Source organism: Leucoraja erinacea, chromosome 14 (genome assembly GCF_028641065.1).
Source record: "Leucoraja erinacea ecotype New England chromosome 14, Leri_hhj_1, whole genome shotgun sequence".
NCBI classification, from domain to species: domain Eukaryota; kingdom Metazoa; phylum Chordata; class Chondrichthyes; order Rajiformes; family Rajidae; genus Leucoraja; species Leucoraja erinaceus.
In genome coordinates, this window is record NC_073390.1 from 36,530,691 (window position 1) to 36,551,229 (window position 20,539).

General features: G+C 40.0%; 1 protein-coding gene and 1 long non-coding RNA gene across 3 annotated transcripts in view; one reads left to right on the forward strand and one right to left on the reverse strand.

Moving 5' to 3' along the window:
• Window positions 1-19,568, forward strand: part of LOC129703573 (uncharacterized) — a 27,370-nt gene extending 7,802 nt beyond the window's left edge. Inside the window, exon 3 of the long non-coding RNA XR_008724585.1 lies at window positions 18,000-19,568. This is a non-coding gene — a long non-coding RNA (uncharacterized LOC129703573). The remainder of the gene's footprint in view (window positions 1-17,999) is intronic.
• Window positions 1-20,539, reverse strand: part of LOC129703572 (ephrin type-A receptor 3-like) — a 269,335-nt gene that overhangs the window by 13,369 nt on the left and 235,427 nt on the right. For both annotated transcript variants that reach the window (XM_055646161.1, XM_055646162.1), the window contains exon 12: window positions 2,262-2,323. In XM_055646161.1, coding sequence (XP_055502136.1) covers window positions 2,262-2,323 — 62 coding nt within the window. The remainder of the gene's footprint in view (window positions 1-2,261; window positions 2,324-20,539) is intronic.

Below are 20,539 nucleotides of genomic sequence, written 5' to 3' on the forward strand. Positions count from 1 at the left end.
TATTTCAAACTGTAGTGGTTTGATTAACAGAAACCTGCCTCATGGCAATATCATTATTTATCTTGGTTTTTTGATGTTACCAGTGAAGTGGGAGGTCAAGTGTGTGGAAAAGACAAATGCAGCAGCAATATGGGTCTAGCAGCATGAAAATACATACATTACTTTCAAGTGATAATATTGAATTACTGAAGAACCATTGATCAATTTTCATTCATGAATAAATTACAAAATCTATAATCATTACTCAGCTGGTTATGTTAAGTCCTGCATATGAAATAGAACTGAATTATACTGATTAAATTTCAAAAGCGCATTATCTTGAGTTATTTAAGATTAATATTGGAACCAAGTTTTATTATTTAAATTGCATGCTGTCCTTTACATGTAAAATTAGTCCAGCTCATCCCCTATGTGTCTGTTCAGCCAGGAGAACGTACCAATCTTCATATGGCCACATCTGCAACTCCAGTCAGAACAGCAGCCTACCAACTGTGACAAATAATCCCAACCACAGTAAAACGCTGATAATCTGCCAACCGCGGGCTTTTGCTGGTCTGGTGGATTTTCTACATTATTTAACGTCATTCCTAGTGATTTTACAGCCCACTTTCATTTCACTTTTCTACATATTCCATAATGGCACAATAACTTCAGTGAACCCAATGAGTTTAATGGGAGTGGTAACAGATGTCTGGTGCATTTAAAGGGAGCAGGGAACGGAACAAGCTGAAACACTCCGGTTCCCCATTGTGGCCACGCACCTGGTTGCATTCTTGACCCTGACCAAGGGTTTGGTCCCATACCTGGATTATATTCTGGACCCCTGCCTTACACTCCAGGTTAAGAATGGATCGACAGGGCTTGTATTCACTGGAATTTAGAAGGTCGAGAGGGGATCTTATAAGAAACGTATAACATCCTTAAGGGATTGGACAGGTTAGATGGAGGAAAAATTTCCCCATTGGGAGTCCAGAACCAGGGGCCCACAATTTAATAATAAGGGGTAGGCCATTTAGGACTGAGATGAGGGAAAACCTTTTCAGCCAGAGAGTTGTGAATAAGTGGAGTTCTCTGCCACAGAAGGCAGTGGGGGGCAATTCACTTGATGTATTCAAGAGAGAATTAGATATAGCTCTTAGTGCTAACAGAATCAAGGGATATAGCGAGAAAGCAGGAGCAGGGTACCGATTCTGGATAATTAGCCATGATCATATTGAATGACGGTGCTGGCTTGAAGGGCCGAATGGCCACCTCCTGCACCTATTTTCTATGTTTCTATGTTAATGAGTGAGCTAGATACTGAACAGGGAACAGATACTTCAGGGACAGTTTCTTCCCAGCTGTTATCAGTCAACTGAACCATCTTACAACCGACTGGAGAGTAGCCCGTAACTACCATCCACTTCATGGGAGACCCTCAGACTATCTTTGATCGGACTTTACTGGACTTATCTCGCACTAAAAGTTATTCATGTTCCATTTATCATGCATCTGTACACTGTGGATGGCGCGATTGTAATCAAGTATTGTCTTTCCACTGACTGTTTAGCACACAACAAAAGCTTTTCACTATGCCTTGGTACATGTGATAATATTATACTCAAACTGTCAGGAGTTTTGGTCAATTGGATACCAAATCACTGGAGTTTAATGCCACACTTGAAATCATGTAGACCTGTCCTTTCACAGCTGGCGGGAGGTGAGGATGTGACCAATACTACCCCTCACTTTATCACGCTCTACCTCATCGCAAATCTCATCCCACACCAACTGCAATATTGGTTTTAGCCAATATTGGATTCACTTGTGTTTTAACTGGGTTGGATAAGTCCAAGAAAGTAATGGAGTTATTACCTATTATTATATATATTTTTTTTGCATCCTTCCCCAACACACCCCCCCTCCCCCCCCCCCCCCCCCCCCCCCCCCCCCCTCTACTTTCAGTCCGAAGTGTTCTGACCCGAAAACACCACCTATTCATTTTCTCCAGGGATGCTGCCTGAACCATTGAGTTACACCAGCATTTTGTGTCTATCCTCATAATGGAGCATAGAGCATTCAGGAAAAGAATGAGGGCAAAGTGCATGCATTATTCAAACATCCTCCTTGATTTGTAAATTAAACAGGAAACGGGTCTGGTTGTAACAATTCACCTTCATTTGTTTTAATTACTTAGGCAAAGTCTAGCTTCTCCTTTGGGTGAATCATTATCATTTCAATAATAACAAGTGTCATAGTATTAATTATAGAGCAGAACCTACCCTCAGAAATGAGTCGAGCGATCCATTTTCCATGTACTCGGTTATTATCATTACAGGTTTGCCTGGAGGAAGGAGAAAACAGCAGTGAATATAAAGTAGTGCAAAATGAGAATTTGGGCACATTTTATTTTGTTGTCCGTGAGACAGCATAATCACATTCGATGTTCTGAAGACGCGCCAGATTGCATGCAGAATGAATGAATTTAAGCAGGGAATTATCAAGAGATGAGGCTGCACCACTGGTGTCACATAATCCTGAAGCGAATATACATTGTTTGTGAAAGTTGGCAAGTTGGGAGTGCAAGATGATTTTTCTCAGATATTGGCACATTCAGTCTTTAAATTCCCATCTACTTCTGCTTTGAAACGCAAATAGAACATTGCTGCATTTGTAACTATCGCCCCAAGGCATGAGGCTACGGTGTATCATTAAAATCATTTCTGCATTTGAAATTACAGCCTGCTTCTAAATCCAATGGTGGGGATCTTCTGCTATTGCATTCCTACCTGTTAGTCTTCACTAACCTTACTTCAGGCCCCAATGATTTTTAATATTCAAAATGCATTGATACTCAACTTAGAACGTTAAATATTTCAGTTGAAAGCATTCTTGGTATGCAATAGGTAGTGGTAACAATACAAGTTATTAAACATCTAGGCTATGTGGAGTCGAGGGGTTGTCATAGAATTGCTTGAGCAATGTCCATCACCAGGAAATGGAAAGGGTAACAAATTAAATAGCGATGAGTTGCTAATGGGGACATAGTTTTAACTTGGATGCAAGGACGTAGTAAATTAGCCATCCATGCAGGGTTAAGACACAGCAACTGCTCCACCGCCCACCCACGCAGATCAAAGGTAGGAACTGCCCAGCAACAAAGGTGTTTGTTGGAGTTGGTTTTGTTGGTACTATCCAAATTTTATAACATTATTCTTTTCAGATTTGTAATAATATTTGCACTGTGGCAAGTAAAATTCTGAAACAAATCACTTTATAAAAGGTTCTCTTAATTTTGTCTGTCTGCTTTCACTATGTATTGGGGAAGAATAAATTGCAGCAGGCAGGGTAGGTGCCATTGGATTTTTTTTTTAATCCACTGCTGAGGGAGGCAGGGCAGTGCTGGAATCTTACTTTTGAGAACTGCTTCATTTCCATTGGAGGAGACCGGTGCATGGTGGAATATTGGGTTGGGGGATGGGGGAAGAAGTAAAATTCTAAGGTAAGAAAAGCATAAAGAGGGGTGCTTTTGGTTTGTCCAGACTCAGTAGGCTGAATGGCCTGTTTCTGTGCTGTATCTCTGACTATGGAAGAACCACAGAATTTTCAGAAAGGTTTAAGTTTCTGATTCAGATTAGTTTGTTGGCATTTAGACTTAGATGTAATGACATTCCTTGTTCTTGAGAAGCTCATCGAATGGACAGTATACATGGTAATGATAAATACAACAGATACATATTTTTGTTTCTGGAACTTTGATCACCACACATTTACCGTTTCAAGAACCAATTTTTGGATTCAAGTAGGTAATTTTGGGGGAATGTTAGTGGAATAATATTAACCTGCATTGTAAGGGATTTGTTATGTTACTGGTGGTATCTAATTTTGTATCATTTTATATAAACAACCTTTTATAAATTGGAAGCAAAATAGTGCAGATTTAGTTGAAATCTAAAATTTAAAAAAATGCTTGAAAAATTCAGCAGGTCGGGCAGCATGTGCGGAAAGAGAAATGAAGTTAATGTTCACATTAATTACCTTTCACCACTAATTTGAATATTGTTGATGCTTTGGAATGAATGGCATGCTGTGGTATTTTGTACTATGAGTATTCGACATAGGGCAGATCTAATGATATAATAATTGTGGGATGATTTAGGTAGAAGTGTCATGCCTGGTACTTCATATACTGTATCTGTTCCAATTTGCAATATACATCATCCAACCATTGACCTCTGTTACAACTATTTGGATTTATCTGTAAGCTGTAACTTTGTCTTGTGCTAATTGGCAGCAGATTTTCAATGAACATGTATCTTGATTATGGTTAGTTATCGTCCTTTTAAATCAAGAGTGAAAACTGCACTTTGCAAAGAGATGGAGTGGGGAAAAAAACCTGCCCTGATCAAAATGGTTCTCATTCACAGGTTGCTCCAAAGTGCTGCACAACCAACAAAAAACAAAGTTTGGCTATTGTATTTACTTACCCTCTGTCATTCTGTGGCCAATAATAACTCAGAAAACAGATAAAATGCATGGTAATCTGTTTTAGTAATGATAGTTGTGCAAAAATTGCAAATAACTTCACCCCCCCCCTCGAACTTCAAATATTATTTATAATTCACTGAACGGGTAGATGAGACTTTGTTTTAATGCACTGTAATGATGGGGTGGGGGTCAACCTCGGTTAATTTTAGTTTTGAGGTTAGCGTGTTTCAACTGAAGACACAAGAAACTATAGATGCTGGTTTACACAAATAAACAGTGCTGGAGTAACACCGCTGAGTTACTCCAGCATTTAAGTGTTTTTTTTTGTTTCAATTGAACCCTGGTGGACAAAGGGAATGGGATTGATCCATCTGGAGCCGTATCATTCCACATTGCCTGTTGCAGTTATTTTCTTCTGTCTCGGTCTGTAAAAATTGATTATATATTGGACGGCAGTCAATTCAAATTGTCTAAAAAAAAAAAAGAGCTTTCTTGAGGGCACAGTTTCAGGCAACTAAAGAAATGGACATAGTGGACAGAAAATCACTAATAAGCAATAGTTTATATGTCAAAACCCCAGTCAAATTCATGTTTTACTTACACCTCTTGTTTATCACTTTACAATTAAATGACATTCTCATATACACTGCCTCCAAGTTATCAGCGACAGTGCAATATAGAGATTTTGAATAACTCTAATGCGATGGTATAAGATTCTGGTAGAAAGGCAGAATGCTTCTAAAGTGATTTTGTTTTCATTAATATTTCCATACGGATACTTTTTGAGAAATACTTGCTTTAAGAATGGAAAAAGAATGAGTTTCCTGGCCATATAATTCTAATTTAACATGGCCAAAATTAGGTTCAAATATAAGCAGGAAAAACAAAATATCTACTGTGCAAATCTTCTTTAAAACACCAGAAAATGCATCAATTCGTGTCTCTCCACTAACCTGTATGGGAACTTTGAACAACAAGAGATCATTCCCCTTGCCTACGCTGCAAAGGAAGAAACCTTTTAAAGGATAGTCACCTCAGAATGCCAGGAAGACGGATTAGATTGTCCTCCTCAAGGTAATGCCAGAGGAAATATTATACTGGACAGATTTGAGTGCATTATCATTGAATTTGCACTAAGACGAACAACTTGGGCAATTGACAGGCCATCATGTAAACTTCACTTGTCAAACAGAAAAACGCAAATATGGGTACATTTTACTTCAAGTTCTTGCTATGTTTGTCTTCCCCTGCAATTTAGAAGCATTAACATAATCACAGCAAAGGTGGTGTTACCTGACAGCAAGATTTTAAAACTTTTGAGACAGTGAGGCACAGTATTTTTCTTTCACTTTTCATAAATTAATAAAGTGATTATTTGAATAAATCCTAGTTGGTTTATATGGGCTTTAAAATACCACTTGGAGTGTAGCTTAAGGAGTTCAGAAAGTATTCTGGTTTGTTCGAGTGGGAGCTATCAGCGACAGATTCAATCTGACTGGTTAACTGAAGGAGTTGATGTTTTAATTGCATTTATGAAACTATTTCGCACAGATTAGTTCATTTCACAATTCTACTTATCCTCTGGCGATGGCTGCAGGTGAATTGTTAAGACCATATTGCCAATTCGGAGCCATTTATTTTTGCCTTTCAAGTATTAGTTAGCTGCGTTGTATCGAAACAAAAGCAGACTTAATTCTCCTGCATTCATTCCGTGGCGATGTCTAACTGAGACAACAGTATGCAACTTGGCTTCCTTTCCTGTCGTCTACCACATGCTTTCTATTCATTACGATATGCACTAATCAAAGCTTTCAATAAATGTCAGCAGGTAATTAGACTTGGCAATCTACTGAGAATTCTTATGTCCATAAAATCATGAATGTTAATGAGCACTTGTCTAAGTTATTTGCGAGCGTGTAGAAGATGGGCTTGATGGATTGGTCCAATCTAAGGAGCTGGCCGTGAAGGAAGACCCAGATGAGAACCATTGCCTCATTTCAATATGTCAGCTGCTATGCAAAGGCCACAGAGCACCTGCGCTTGCAAATTATTAAAGTACCCTGACAACTTCACGCAGAGTGTACACAATGTCAACAGATCGACAGCGAGTGTAAGGAAACCTTAAAAAAAACACACACACTTCGCTCCTCTTTGGGCATCTTTTTATCTGCTGCAGGATGGAGTGAAATGGCTGATTTATCCCCGACACATTCTGTCCTTGGACAGCCAACCTTCTCTTTCCTCATTTTGCATTCGTGAAGTGTGGAAAGAACATAAAATAAATACATCAAGGTTTCCAAAAGGCTGTAAATATTTATGGGGTCGTTGAAGAGCCCAGTGCCTTCTTACTAACAGGGAATCAGGAAAAGGCATTGCTTCAAGAAGCCGTCTCAAGGTCAGAGGATGTTGCACTAGATTCAATAATCGAGCGAACCCGGGATGGATTTTTTGAGACACCTCGGGGGCAATGCCATAAGTGAGATCTTTATTTGTCCAAAGCATTTTTAAGCTCCCTCCATTGATCTACTTGTGTGATTGAATCCATCATTTCTCCAACACATGCATCTGGGACAAGTCTCCCTACTGCAAATGTATACATGTAAACATGTACATGGCCCTTCCACTCTGAAGAAGGGTCTCAACCTGAAATGTCACCTGTTCCTTTTCACCAGAGATGCTTTCTGACCCGCTGAGTTACTCCAGCTTTTTGTGTCTATCTACATGTAAAAAGCATCCTGTCGTTTACAAAGGCACATCTGGTTTGTTGCAAATGATTCGGAGCACTATTATAGCCTAGATTATACATCAACACATGGACAATAAAATAACAGATGCAAGCAGGGATTTTCAATCTAGTTTAGTTTAGAGCTGCAGTATAAAAACGAGCCCTTCAGCCCATCTAGCCCATGCCAGCCATTGATTGCCTGTTCACACTAATTCTATATTATCCCATTGTCTCATCCACTCCTTATAGAAACATAGAAAATAGGTGCAGGAATAGGCCATTCGGCACTTCGAGCCTGCACCGCCATTCTATATGATCATGGTTGATCATCCAACTCGGTATCCTGTACCTGCCTTCTCTCCATACCCCCTGATCCCTTTAGCCACAAGGGCCGCATCTAACCCTCTTAAATATAGCCAATGAACTGGCCTCAACTACCTTCTGTGGCAGAGAATTCCAGAGATTCACCACTCTCTGTGTGAAAAATGTTTTTCTCATCTCGGTCCTAAAATATTTCCCCCTTATTCTTAAAATGTGACCCCTTGTTCTGGACTTCCCCAACATCGGGAACAATCAAACTCAGCACAGCAAGTTCCCAGCTATATACCATGGGCATGGACATTAGTAGTTGAATGAAGAATATGGTGCCAGTTACTTTCACGCCACTGTATTTGTTCTTTGGATGCAATGGGAATCGAGGAATTCAGAGGATTGAGCAGGAAAGTAGAGCTTGTTGAACAGTGGGAGAAGCCATTTAGCCTGTTCCTCCTTGTTATGACTATTATTTTATTTAGCGAATGTCTTCTATTTAATCAGGTTTTCTGTGGCTATTGTAAATTTAGTTCTGCTTCAATCTCATGCTAACATTTTATTTTTACCTTATGGGAATTTCACATGGTCTGAGTCTTACTGCCAACCTATTAGTGACAGATCCTTAAAATTACATAAACAATTTGATTTACATGGTTGTTTCTCTTTAAATTATTTCCTCCCTTCCTCTCTTTTAGTTGGCCTATAAATCAAGGAAAAGGGAATCAATTTCTCTCAAGGCTCTGATACTTCTCTAGGGTCAGTTTGTTACGACGTGTATTGCAGTTTAGTTTAGAGATACAGCGTGGACACAGGTCCCTGAGCCCACCGGGTCCAAACAGGCAATCAATGCTGCCTTTTCTCACTAGTTCTGTGTTATCCCACTTTCCTATCCACACCCTACACATTAGGGCCAATTAACCTACACACCTGCACGTCCTTGAGATATGGGAGAAAAAAACTAGAACCCCCAGAGTAAATCCACGTGTTTTCAATTAACTCCATACAGACAGCACCCGAAGTCAGGATCCAACTTGGATCATTGGCACTGTGCGGTAGCAGCTCTAGAAGCTGCACCACTGTGCCACCTTTTACAGAGTTAATGTAGATTACTCTGGAATTCTTCACTACCTTTGCCACCACAGTTGGGCATGATCTCGGCCACTTTTTAAATACTTTTCCTTTATCTACCAACTGGAAGTTGGAATCTGGCAATGCCCCATGCTTTAACCCACACAACAACACCATGTGGCATAACACATCATGCCATCTACCATCCCACTGTGCAAGCCTATTACGTTAATACAGCAGTAACCATACAACCATATAACAATTACAGCACGGAAACAGGCCATTTCGGCCCTTCTAGCCCGTGCCGAACACGTATTCTCCTAGTCCCATCTACCTGCACTCAGACCATAACCCTCCATTCCTGTCCCGTCCATATAACTATCCAATTTATTTTTAAATGATAAAGTCGAACCTGCCTCCACCGCCTCCACTGGAAGCTCATTCCACACAGCTACCACTCTCTGACTAAAGAAGTTCCCCCTCATGTTACCCCTAAACTTCTGTCCCTTAATTCTCAAGTCATGTCCTCTTGTTTGAATCTTCCCTACTCTCAGTGGGAAAAGCTTATCCACATCAACTCTGTCTATCCCTCTCATCATTTTAAAGACCTCTATCAAGTCCCCCCCCCCCCCCCCCCCCCCCCCCCCCCCCTTTAACCTTCTGCGCTCCAAAGACTAAAGACCTAACTTGTTCAACCTTTCTCTGTAACTTAGCTGCTGAAACCCAGGCAACATTCTAGTAAATCTCCTCTGTACTCTCTCTATTTTGTTGACGTCCTTCCTATAATTAGGCGACCAAAATTGTACACCATACTCCAGATTTGGCCTCACCAATGCCTTGTACAATTTTAACATTACATCCCAAGTAGAAAGAAGAAAGTAGAAAAACAAACTTTTTCACCCAGAGAGTTGTGAATTTATGGAATTCCCTGCCGCAGTGGAGGCCAAATCACTGGATGGATTTAAGAGAGAGTTAGATAGAGCTCGAGGGGCTAGTGGAGTCAAGGGATATGGGAAGAAGGCAGGCACGGGTTATTGATGCGGGGCGATCAGCCATGATCACAATGAATGGCGGTGCTGGCTCGAAGGGCCGAATGGCCTCCTCTTGCACCTATTTTCTATGTTTCTATATTGTGAATTTTAAACAAAGTTACATTAACACTGAAGAAAAAGTTGGATACATATATATCCTCATTAAGGTGAAATATAAAAACTCTGATATAGTTTTTTCATCACGATGTTTATAAAACTGATTTTAAAGTACTTAAGGAAAATTTCTACTTTAAAAGAGAGTTTTAATGTTTCAATTTTAAAATAGTGCATTGTAATGTAATCTTGGGCTTTAAAACTGCATGTTTTTAATATTATGCTGCTCCATGCATTGTAAGTCTTCCCTACCCTTGAAAAATATATATTGTTTTTTAAAGATCTGTGCATAAAGGATTTATTTTTAAATGGATCAATTCTTGACTTCAAAGGATAGTTACTGGTTTTAGCAAGTAGCTTTGTTCAGGTTTTTCACAGGAGTAAATGAATATTTAAGAAAGGCCCCACAGTCTACAGATTAGATCTTCCTGCTGCATTTGTGGAGGGGTGAACCTGTGTGTGATATGTCACTGCCTTGTGTTGTGTCATGCCATGCAATATGTTTCATTTCTCCAGGAAGTGTCTCCTCTCTCATTACCAAAACATTAGAATCCATTCTTAAATTAATACGGTGCTAGATTTCAAAATGAAAATACATCGTGTGTGGAAGGGGAGAGGCAAGCAGGGACATGATTATCCCCAGTAATTATCTTTGTAAAACAGTGAAGTGAAACACAAAATGCTGGAGTAACTCAGCGGGACAGGCAGCATCTCTGGAGAGAAGGAATGGGACTTAAGAAAGGTCTCGACCCAAAACATCGGCCATTCCTTCTCTCCAGAGATGCTGCAGGTCCTGCAGTTACTCCAGCATTTTGTGTCCACCTTCAATTTAAACCAGCATCTGCAGTTCTCTCCTACTCAGTGACATGAAACACTTGCACATGTCCACCCCACAGTGATGGTGTGTACACCTGCACTCCTCCAAAAATGCCAAATTTGCATTCCCCCTGGGTTTTTGACTATTAAGCACTTAGACCATTTCATCCCAAGGTCACGAGAAGCAGCAAGGTTTATGGCCCCAATTGTAGAGAATTCTGGCATCCCGGAGTCAGAAATATTTTTAATGCTGGCCACAAATAAAACAATGCAGGTTTATTATCAGACTGAAAATACATTTTAAGTCTTTCTTCCCTATCAGTGAATATTGTATACTGTATTGGGCAGATTAATAGTGAAATCCATTATCCTAAGATTATTATTGTTCTAAGAATGAAAACAGAATCCAATTTTAAGGTAATAAATAATATTACCAATTATCTAATGCTTCAACAAAAATATATAAATCAGCCCTGCCGTCATCATTAAAATGAAAGATAGTAAACGCTGATAGAGTACCTCCCCTAATGCCCTACCAGATATTGTATTTTAAATCTTAATGTCCTGCTGTCTATGCTTAACAATAAATACTAAATGAATAGTGACATGACGAGGGTAAACAACACTTTTATCTTCCCGAGCACTGGATTAACCCTTTCACTGGCAATAGTCTGCTCATTCCTGGACATTATGAACCAGGATGAAAATGTGCATAGTCTCTCTAATTTATTCTAGTTCGCAATGATAATTTCAGGCAATGATGATTTCAAATAATTGATCAAACTACCAAGGGAAATATTATTTTAATGCAGTGTGGTGTCACAATTTGCATTGCACAGAGAGGGTTGTGGAAGTGTGTGTTGATATTTTTAAAATAGGAATTGGATTGGATTGAAAAATAAAAATTGGTAGCACTACAGGAAAAAAAAATCCTTTTAAAGGGTTCACGCAGACATGAGGTTGAATTTTTTTTTTTTTTATGAGCCTATTTGATTTTCTCTACTTTTTTGTTATAATACAGCTGTGAGATTTAACACCCCACACCCCCCCCCCCCCCCACACACACACCACACACACACACACACACACAAACACACAAAAACAATATCTGAAATGGAAATATTTTTAACACTTTGTGTGTGATTCTTCATTGGAAAAGATTTGATGGAAGGTTGCACTGAAACATTATTCAGATCTGAAAGAAACAGTAAGAATAGTTTGTTGCATGTGACAGTATTCCCTTCCATCGTATGTGTTGGGTTAAGATCATTTAATAGTTTCCACACTATCATGATCATTCTTGACGTTGTTTTACAAACCTAATAAAATGTGAGGTGGAGATGAATCAAGAACTTATCTGCTCCAAGATCATTACTGATACGTCTTAATAAAGACGGGAAGGGCAGCAGGTGCAGGAATGTAAGTTCAATGTTACAGCTACATTTACAAGAAATTGCTGTCAGACTATCGTCCAGTAAATGCAGACTGTCAGGCATGACGGATTGGTCTCATTTCCTGAATCACAGGGCAATAATGCTGGGTTTGTGTCAGCAATCAGGTTGGTCAATGTGCATAAAGCGAGGCGAAGGGACTCTGAGTTTTAGGCTCGCATCACATTGGGTATACATCATGCAAGTGAATGAACAGTGCTCAGGAAGGTACGTTCCATTTCTTATAGAGAAAGGAACCCAATCTACAGCTTCCCCTATAAATTAAATATCCATTAGCCTCATGTCCAGCTCCTTTGCAAAGCTGGAGAAGATTGAAAGGTTCGATGCTTGAGGTTACATTCCGTGACATCGTTATCGCGGTGATTGATGAAACAGCCAATCGAATTTATGCACGCTTGAGGCTTGGCTGCTACCATCAAAATGAATGGAGCTCTAAGTGGGGAGCTGTTAGATTGATCTGGCATCTTGGAGATGGTGTAAGGATGGGCAATCATTGCAAGCTCACTCTAAAGGACGCTGTTGGCAAATCAGTCTCTACCAGCGACCCTATGTGACGGGAATAACTCCCAGCTTGATGGTTGCTGTGCTCTTGGCTTGCTGGAAATTCAGTTGGATTTCTCATCAGTCACCATTATATGCACCAATGAACAGCAGAAACAGAATTTCCTGCCTGTGTTCATATCCCTACAGCAGAGGTGATTCATTCAAACTGCTGATAGATTAGATGACACTGCAATGCTAATATAACTTTATGGTATGGATTTAACATTTCAAAGTGACTTAATCCACTGATTAAATTATGCGAACTGTGCATTTTTCATTATAATTCACGTACTTCTGCATGGTCTTAAATTACATTTTGTGTTTCACCGGCAATGAAGTACTTCTTGATATGTAATCTCTGTTGCAATGTGATAAACTCATTTGTGGACATTAAGTTCTTAGACAGCAATGTTATGGTTATGTTGATTGGGGATAAAAAAATAATTACCAATGAATAATTGAGCAATCTTTTAGAGGGTAATTTCTAGAGCTTTAATCACTGATGCGGAGTCTGGCATATGACCATTTATAAAGAAAACTTGTGTTCTATGGATCTTCATACAGTCTGAAGAAGGGTTCCAACCCAAAACATCACCCATCCATGTTCTCCACAGATGCTGCCTGACCTGCTGAGCTACTCCAGCACTTTGTTTCCTTTCCTCATAGCAAAGCTTTTATTCATGAGAATGACATTCATCCCTCGACCTTCAATGGTATTTGTTTGCTTACATACTATGACAAACAGAACAAGGCCATTTGACACATCAAGTCCGTGTCAGCTCTCGACGGAGCAATCCTATGTCCCATATTTCCTCCTTATTCTCAAGATGCTGCCTGACCTGCTGAGTTACACCAGCACTTTGCATCTTTTTTTGAGGGAGAGCACCATCTGGTATGGTGTTATTGCTGACAATGGTCACAGACTGCTGTGTACAAGTATCAATTGTAGCAAACATAGTACAAGGTCCCAAACAAAAAGTCCTCAGCAAATATAGTACACAGGATAATATCGTTGCGGGAAATTATGTTTTCCTCTGGGTATCCCTGTTTTCTACATTGTAAGACTGTGGCTATGTCACAGGGTTTTATAATAAACAGACACTACAGAATAGCAATCTTTTAAAACAGGATTAACTACTGTAAAAATACTTTATTAATTAGCTTGTTTAAGAAAGAACTGCAGATGCTGTAAAAAATCAAAGGTAGACAAAAATGCTGGAGAAACTCAGTGGGTGAGGCAGCATCTATGGAGCGAAGGAATAGATGACCTTTCGGGTCAAGACCCTTCTTCAGACTATTATTAATTAGCTTCAGATTTCAAATATGTTTTTGCAACAAATGGAATTGTTCAGAGACTGCAAACGTGTTAAAACCACTGATCTTATTTTCTCTCATCTAATTTACTCATTTTAACTCGAAAAAGACATGGAATTTCTGTTCAATTACAGCAGATTGGCTGCCAATTTTGTCTTGCCAAGTAGCTTTTATTGATATGTAAGTTTTTTAATGGAATCAGCAAGATATTGCTGACTATAGACAGAGGCATCACAGCTGAGCCTTGTCCATTTCTTACCCATGTTGGTCAGAGATGAAGGAATCCATATGACTGGGTGATTTCTACCCCTGAACTAAAATGCTCAGAAAAATAGCTCTCTGTCGACTGAGATCAGTTGGGTCAACAGACAGGAGGTTAGAAATATGATCTTTGCAAGTCAGAGACTCACTGAGTAAACTCAGTGGGATATGATTATGTCACGTTAAATAAACTGTTGATTCACATCAAAGATTGAACAAATGTCATTTCTATACAGGAAACAAACAGCAATATAGACCTGAAAATTGATGCTAACATAATTTAGCTTTGTTGATTAGATTGGATAAGGACTTGAATATGCTCTTAAAAATTCTATGTTGGTCCTTGTTTTAACAGTAATAAGCTATCCTTCCAATTTATATTGAAAATAAATGACATCTCTATTCAGGATGAATGCGGCCACTGGGTAGTTAGATAGAACAGGCCAACGTCATCTATGTTGGTGAAACTTTCCCTTGCTGAGAATATCTAGCTTGGAAACTACTGACTAACATCACCTAAATACTGCTCCCCTTTTCAGAGGGGTGGAGTGGAGTAGTAACAGAAACCAAGTAACATCTATAGAGGAACCTTTACTCTGCCACTTTATGCTGTAGCGTCATAAAAATGCAAACCTCAAGTAGCTTCTCGGATGACATATTTAATAGACTCCTATTACAATAGAATATGTAATATCTTTTTCCAGAGCTCCTTTAAACTTTGCCGTATTGCTGTTTCCTTGATGTTCTCTCACTAGTAAATGCTACATGTTACCCAGGTCATTTTCTGGCAAGTCTACCTTGTGTAGGAAGGAACTGCAGATGCTGGTTTAAACCAATGATAGACATAAAAAGCTGGAGTAACCCAGTGGGACAGGCAGCATCTCTGGAGAGAAGGAATGGGTGGCGTTTCGGGTCAAGACCCTTCTTCAGACTATCTTCTTCACAGGATTAAAAATGCACCATTTAATTTAAATATAACTCTTTAAAAAGTTTTAAATTTGTGTCAGAAATAAATAATTCTAGCTTTTATAGGTATAATTATAGGTAATTAATAGAAGCTTCCTCAAAGTCCCAATAAACCACCATGGTTCATAGAAACTTCCAATTGTGATAAATTTGATCCAGCTTTAGATAGTTTTGTGGGCACAGCCAGCAATTGCCAAGATATTATTAAACCTATCAAAAGATTTGGAACAGTCTACAATCACTTGTAATTCCTTTGTACATTTTATGACGTTTTAGTCAATTTAGCTGAGATATTTTTAAAATTCTTGGCTGGTAAATGATGCCAAAACTTAAAGTGCTGGAGTTACTCAGTGAGTCGGGCAGTATCTGTGGAGGGAATCGAAAGATAACATTTCAGAGCAGATCCCATCTTCAGACTGAATGTTCTGTAAAGGGTCCCAACCCAAAATGTTACCTATCCATTCCCTCCACAGATGCTGCCTGACTCACTGAGTTTAATCCAGCCCTTTGTGTTTTGGCATCTTTTCAAGTTGGAACAGAATGCCAACATGCTCATCTGCTGTACAAGTTGTGCCTAAAAGTGGGGCAGTGCCTCTGAAGACCGATTAGTAGGATGGTTTGCAGCAAGCATTTACATATTTGGTTTAGAAATTGCTTTCTGGTAAATTTAGCAGAGCGTGAGGTGTAAGGGATTGCCAGCACTGAACATCATTTCCTTTCCATGCAGCATTGTTGAGAATGCAGAGAAAGACATGTCACGTTTGTGGACTGAGATACCTTGGGTTGAGGAAGGTAGGGAAATATAGGGATTGTCCATGATCAAGATGTCAAGGAGCAAGAGCTGGTTCCAGGGATGGGGTGGGGTTAGGATGGGTCTTCAGGGGGTGGACTTGATGGTCAGGGTGGTTGGGGGTAAGCTTGGTATATGTGAGGATGGTTGGAAATCAACTTGGTTGACAATGGGTGGGATAAGTAATTATGGGTGTGAGATTGATAATAGAAGGTAGCTGGGGATGTGACAAGGGGCATGCTGGCAGATCATGCTGGTGGGGTAGGAATTACTTAATGGAGGGGGATGGGGATGCTGGTGGTTGTCGATGGGATCCCAAAGGAGCGCTGGTTCAGTCCTTCACATGCGGGTGCCCAGCCTAACTCGGGTCGAGATCCATCAGACAGACCCCACCTCGAAGTCCTGCAGAGACAGCGGCAGTGGAAGCTTACTGTAGCCAGAGTATCTCCCAGTAAATACTCGTGTGCTCGCTGCATACAATTGAATGCCATTGTGCAATATAGACCCCTTTGTGTCTCAGATGCACAGAGGAAACTCCAATTTCAAGGCCATAAATCTGCTTTATGGGCTACCAGCAGTCTGAGTTTTGAGATGACTTGGGATTTATTTTAAAGAGCAGGCTAAACATCATTCTGAGAGGATAAACTGGGACTTCTTGAACACAATTATGTAGATACATTGAACTCTGACCCTGGTGGCAAATTAAATTGATTTCTGCATACATTAGCCAGGAGACAAAGCTGGAAGAGAATGACAAGCGACCCAGCAGAAGGGCTTTCCAAGTGACTTCTGCAGAACGGGAAGGTCATTAAATGCTGCTTCTATTAACACAATTGATCTGGATTGTCTAAATTGTCTTGCCTGTTACTCGGTGTAGAATTAATCACGTAACTGACCAATTTCATGCTCAAAATACATTGAAATATGTGTTACATTTAAAAAAATCAGTCATAGTTGAACAAAACTGAGATTAGGGATGCAGCAAGGAAACAGGCCCTTTGGCCCTCTGAGTCCACGCCAACCATCATCGCGTATACGCTATTTCTATATTGTTCCACTTTCACATTCTGTACACGAGGGGGAATTTCCAGAAGCCAATTAACCTCTAAACCGGTATATCTTTGGAATGTGGGAGGCAACTGGAGCACCCGGAGAAGACCCATGTGGTCATAGGGAGAAAGTACAAACTCCATGTTCTGTGTTATTCCATTTTCTCATCCACTCCCTGCACATGAGGAGCAGTTTAACAGAGGCCAATTAACCAGCAAAGTACTCAGGGGACACCCATGCAGTCACAGGGAAAATGTGTACAGACAGCACCAGAGGTCAGAATTAATCCAGGGTCTCTGGCAATGTGAGGAGTCAACTCAATCAGCTGCAGGACTGTGCCATCCTACTTCAGAAGCTTTGATGAGCACAGGTATTGTACTGTATTAGGCCATGTTAATGTATAAATGTCACCATAGCGTTGCCAGTCATGGATCCCGCTGAAGGAGGAGACATTTTTCACTGCCAGTGGCTCAAAAGAAAATCAGGCATGTTATAGACCAGGCTTCTGAGTCACCACTGATAGTGATCAATTTCAGCCTCATGTTCTGAACAAAAAAAATCACATTGACATTTATTTTGTGAATGAGTGCATTGTCTTTTCAGGTGGCTTTGGTGGCATCAAATCAAGCATGAAAAGTAAATAGTGCGGAATGTGTGACAGCGGGGTGATATTTGAATGAAATACACCTTGGAACAAAAATTAAAGATGCTCTAGGTTCATACATCAGCCATATTAGGGCAGCATGGTGGCACAACGGTAGACTTGCTGCCTTACAGCGCCAGAGACCCAGGTTCGACCCTGACTATGGGTGCTGTCTGTATGGAGTTTGTACGTTCTCCCTGTGACCATGTGGGTTTTCACTGGGTGCTCCGGTTTCCTCCCAAACTCCAAAGACGTACAGATTTATAGGTTAATTGGCTTTGGTAAAGGTTGTAGATTATCCCTAGTGTGTAGGATAGTGCTAGAATATGTGATGATTGCTGGTTGGCGTGGACTTGGTGGGCCTATTTCCACGCTGTATCTCTGAACTTAACATGTGCTAAATATTTTGCTACATGTTTCAGCAGTCTTTTGTATTTTTTTTATTTAGGATGAAAATGGCAGTTGAATTGTACGAAAAGAACAATTCTCTGGGTTTGTAAGAAAGATCTGCAGATGGTGGTTTAAATCAAAGGTAGCCACAATGCTGGAGTAACTCAGCGGGACAGACAGCATCTCTGGAGAAAAGGAATGGGTGACGTTTCAGGTCGAGACCCTTCTTCAGACTTCCTCTGGCCAATTTCAAAGCCAATTTTCTGGCTTTGATCTTTTGCGTCATTGTAAATAATGCTTAAAGTCTGCATTACAATACATAAATCCTACTGAAAGTAATCATTACAAGGCTCATCGTTTGTAATCTTTTGCAATGATGGATTTCCTACGATTCTGTGAACTTTGCTGCTATTAACAATACTGAGTTATCTGAAGGGACAGGAGCCTAGGACGCCACTGAAATATCACATAATGATCAGCAATTGTGTCAATTTGGCATTTTAGCAACTGCTGCTAATAATCTCATGCTTCCTTGCTTCAAGAGTTTAGCAAGTATCACAGCAGAGCCTGCGACCATTAGCGACGGTCTTTGATCAGGCCACTAATGATTTTGATTCTGGAGTTTATCTCCTTCAAAATATGTCAGATGCCCATGCAGAAGGGACTGCGGCTAGGTTCCTCCTTGCCAGTTAAGAAATTATTTTTTTAAAAAAAGCTACAGTTTTGCTTAAGATAATGATCGGTGAAAACTTCCTGCATCATTAAAACCGCAGCGTATAAGAAGCACCCAGCGGACCCATGCCCTACTACTGGGACACTTGGTTATTAAAAGAAAACTATATTTCTTTGAAGTTGAGGAAGCTGAGGTGAGATGCGTTCTGGTAGAGGTGTGTAAAATTATGAGTGGTGTCAATTGGAGAGAATGTAGGCAATTCTCATTATAGCAGAGAGGTCTAACACTACAGACATTAATTTAAGGTAAGGAGTTTATTTTTACAATGATTGCATAGTCAACATTTCCCCAGATCAGGTAAGCTGTGATCATAGGTATTCCAGAGAACTAATTCTTCCCATACGCTGATTAATAATTCCAGGATTCATTGATGCTTTTTTTAAACAAGTCCCCCTTAGGTCCCCCTGCTGAATAAATAATTAATCTGTGCTCTTCATAGGTGTTGACGAAGAATCCACCTACATATATTGGGCTGCAACAAGTATCAGATCAAGTACTTGGCCATAATCTGAGGTCCCGCAATCCTTAAAAAAACAGTTTGTATTAATAAGCCTCTTTGTCAATTTTAATTGTTTCCCATCACCGCCTTGCATTAACTTAATCCATAGGTTCAAGCTGAAATGCATCGGCCTCAACTCGAGCACCTCCAATCCTGAGAAATATCCCTCAGAAAATATCCCTACAATTCAGATGATATTTAACCATCTTGATTAGTACAGGTGTCAGAGGTTATGGGGAGAAGGCAGAAGAATGGGGTTAGATGGGAGTGATAGATCAGCCATGATTAAATGGCGGAGTATACTTGATGGGCTAAATGGCCTAATTCTACTCCTATTCCTTATGATCTTTTAATACCAACAATGTGTTGAAGCGAGTGATATTTTTAGTTCTATACTAGACTAAGTGGGACACGGTGGGGGGAGTGGGGGGGGGGGGGGGGAGGGGGGCTTTCTGTAGTGCTAGTATGGGTGTTGTGGGCTGGAGAGACTGGTTTCCAGAAGGCTAGTATTGACATTGTGGGCCAAATGGATTCTTGGGGTGGCAGCTCAGTCACCAAATGCAAGTGCAGAGATTAACAAATTTGTTAAATCAAGCAGATGCAAAAATATTGGACAGATCCTTAAGAATGAATAACCACAAGGGCCCAGTTTTGTCCCTATCTTGCTATATTGTGTGTAATGACTGTAGGGATGTTATTAAAAGGAAGTTTGTTGACCAAGCTTTAACCCAGGACAAATCTGAGGGTCATTGAGACCAGTCGTCTCTTAAATATAAACTGTCTTCTAATGTCATCCTTTCTCCTCATTTATAAATGTTCATTCCTTATAATAAGCATGCATTTGATAGGGTGGGGATTCAGCTTTTTTGTCTTGCGGGTGAGAGTAAAATTAACTTTGTTGAGTGACTCCTTGCTAAAAGAGCTTCCATTCCTTCATTTCCACCAAAAGCCCGACAGAAATGATAATGGGACACTTTTTTCTAACGAGGATAGATCGGCAACAACATTCTCCTGGCCAGGCAGTAAGTAAATCTATTGCAGGTTTCCAATAAGCTTTTATTCTCTGACAAACAAAAAATAAATCATACTAGCTTTATAGACGTTTACATAAAAACATAAGGTATAGAAGCGTCTAGCAAACAAATCAGCCCCTTGTTCCTGCTTCATGATACAATAAAGTCATGGCTGATGTTTTATTTCAGCATCGTTTTCCCATATTATTCTCGTGATTCCTGAAACAATTCCATCGATAGCCAAAACTGGACTTTTTCTGGCGCTAAACGTTATTCCCTTTATTGTATATCTGTACACTGTGGACGGCTTGATTGTAATCATGTATAGTCTTTCCACTGACAGGTTAGCACAC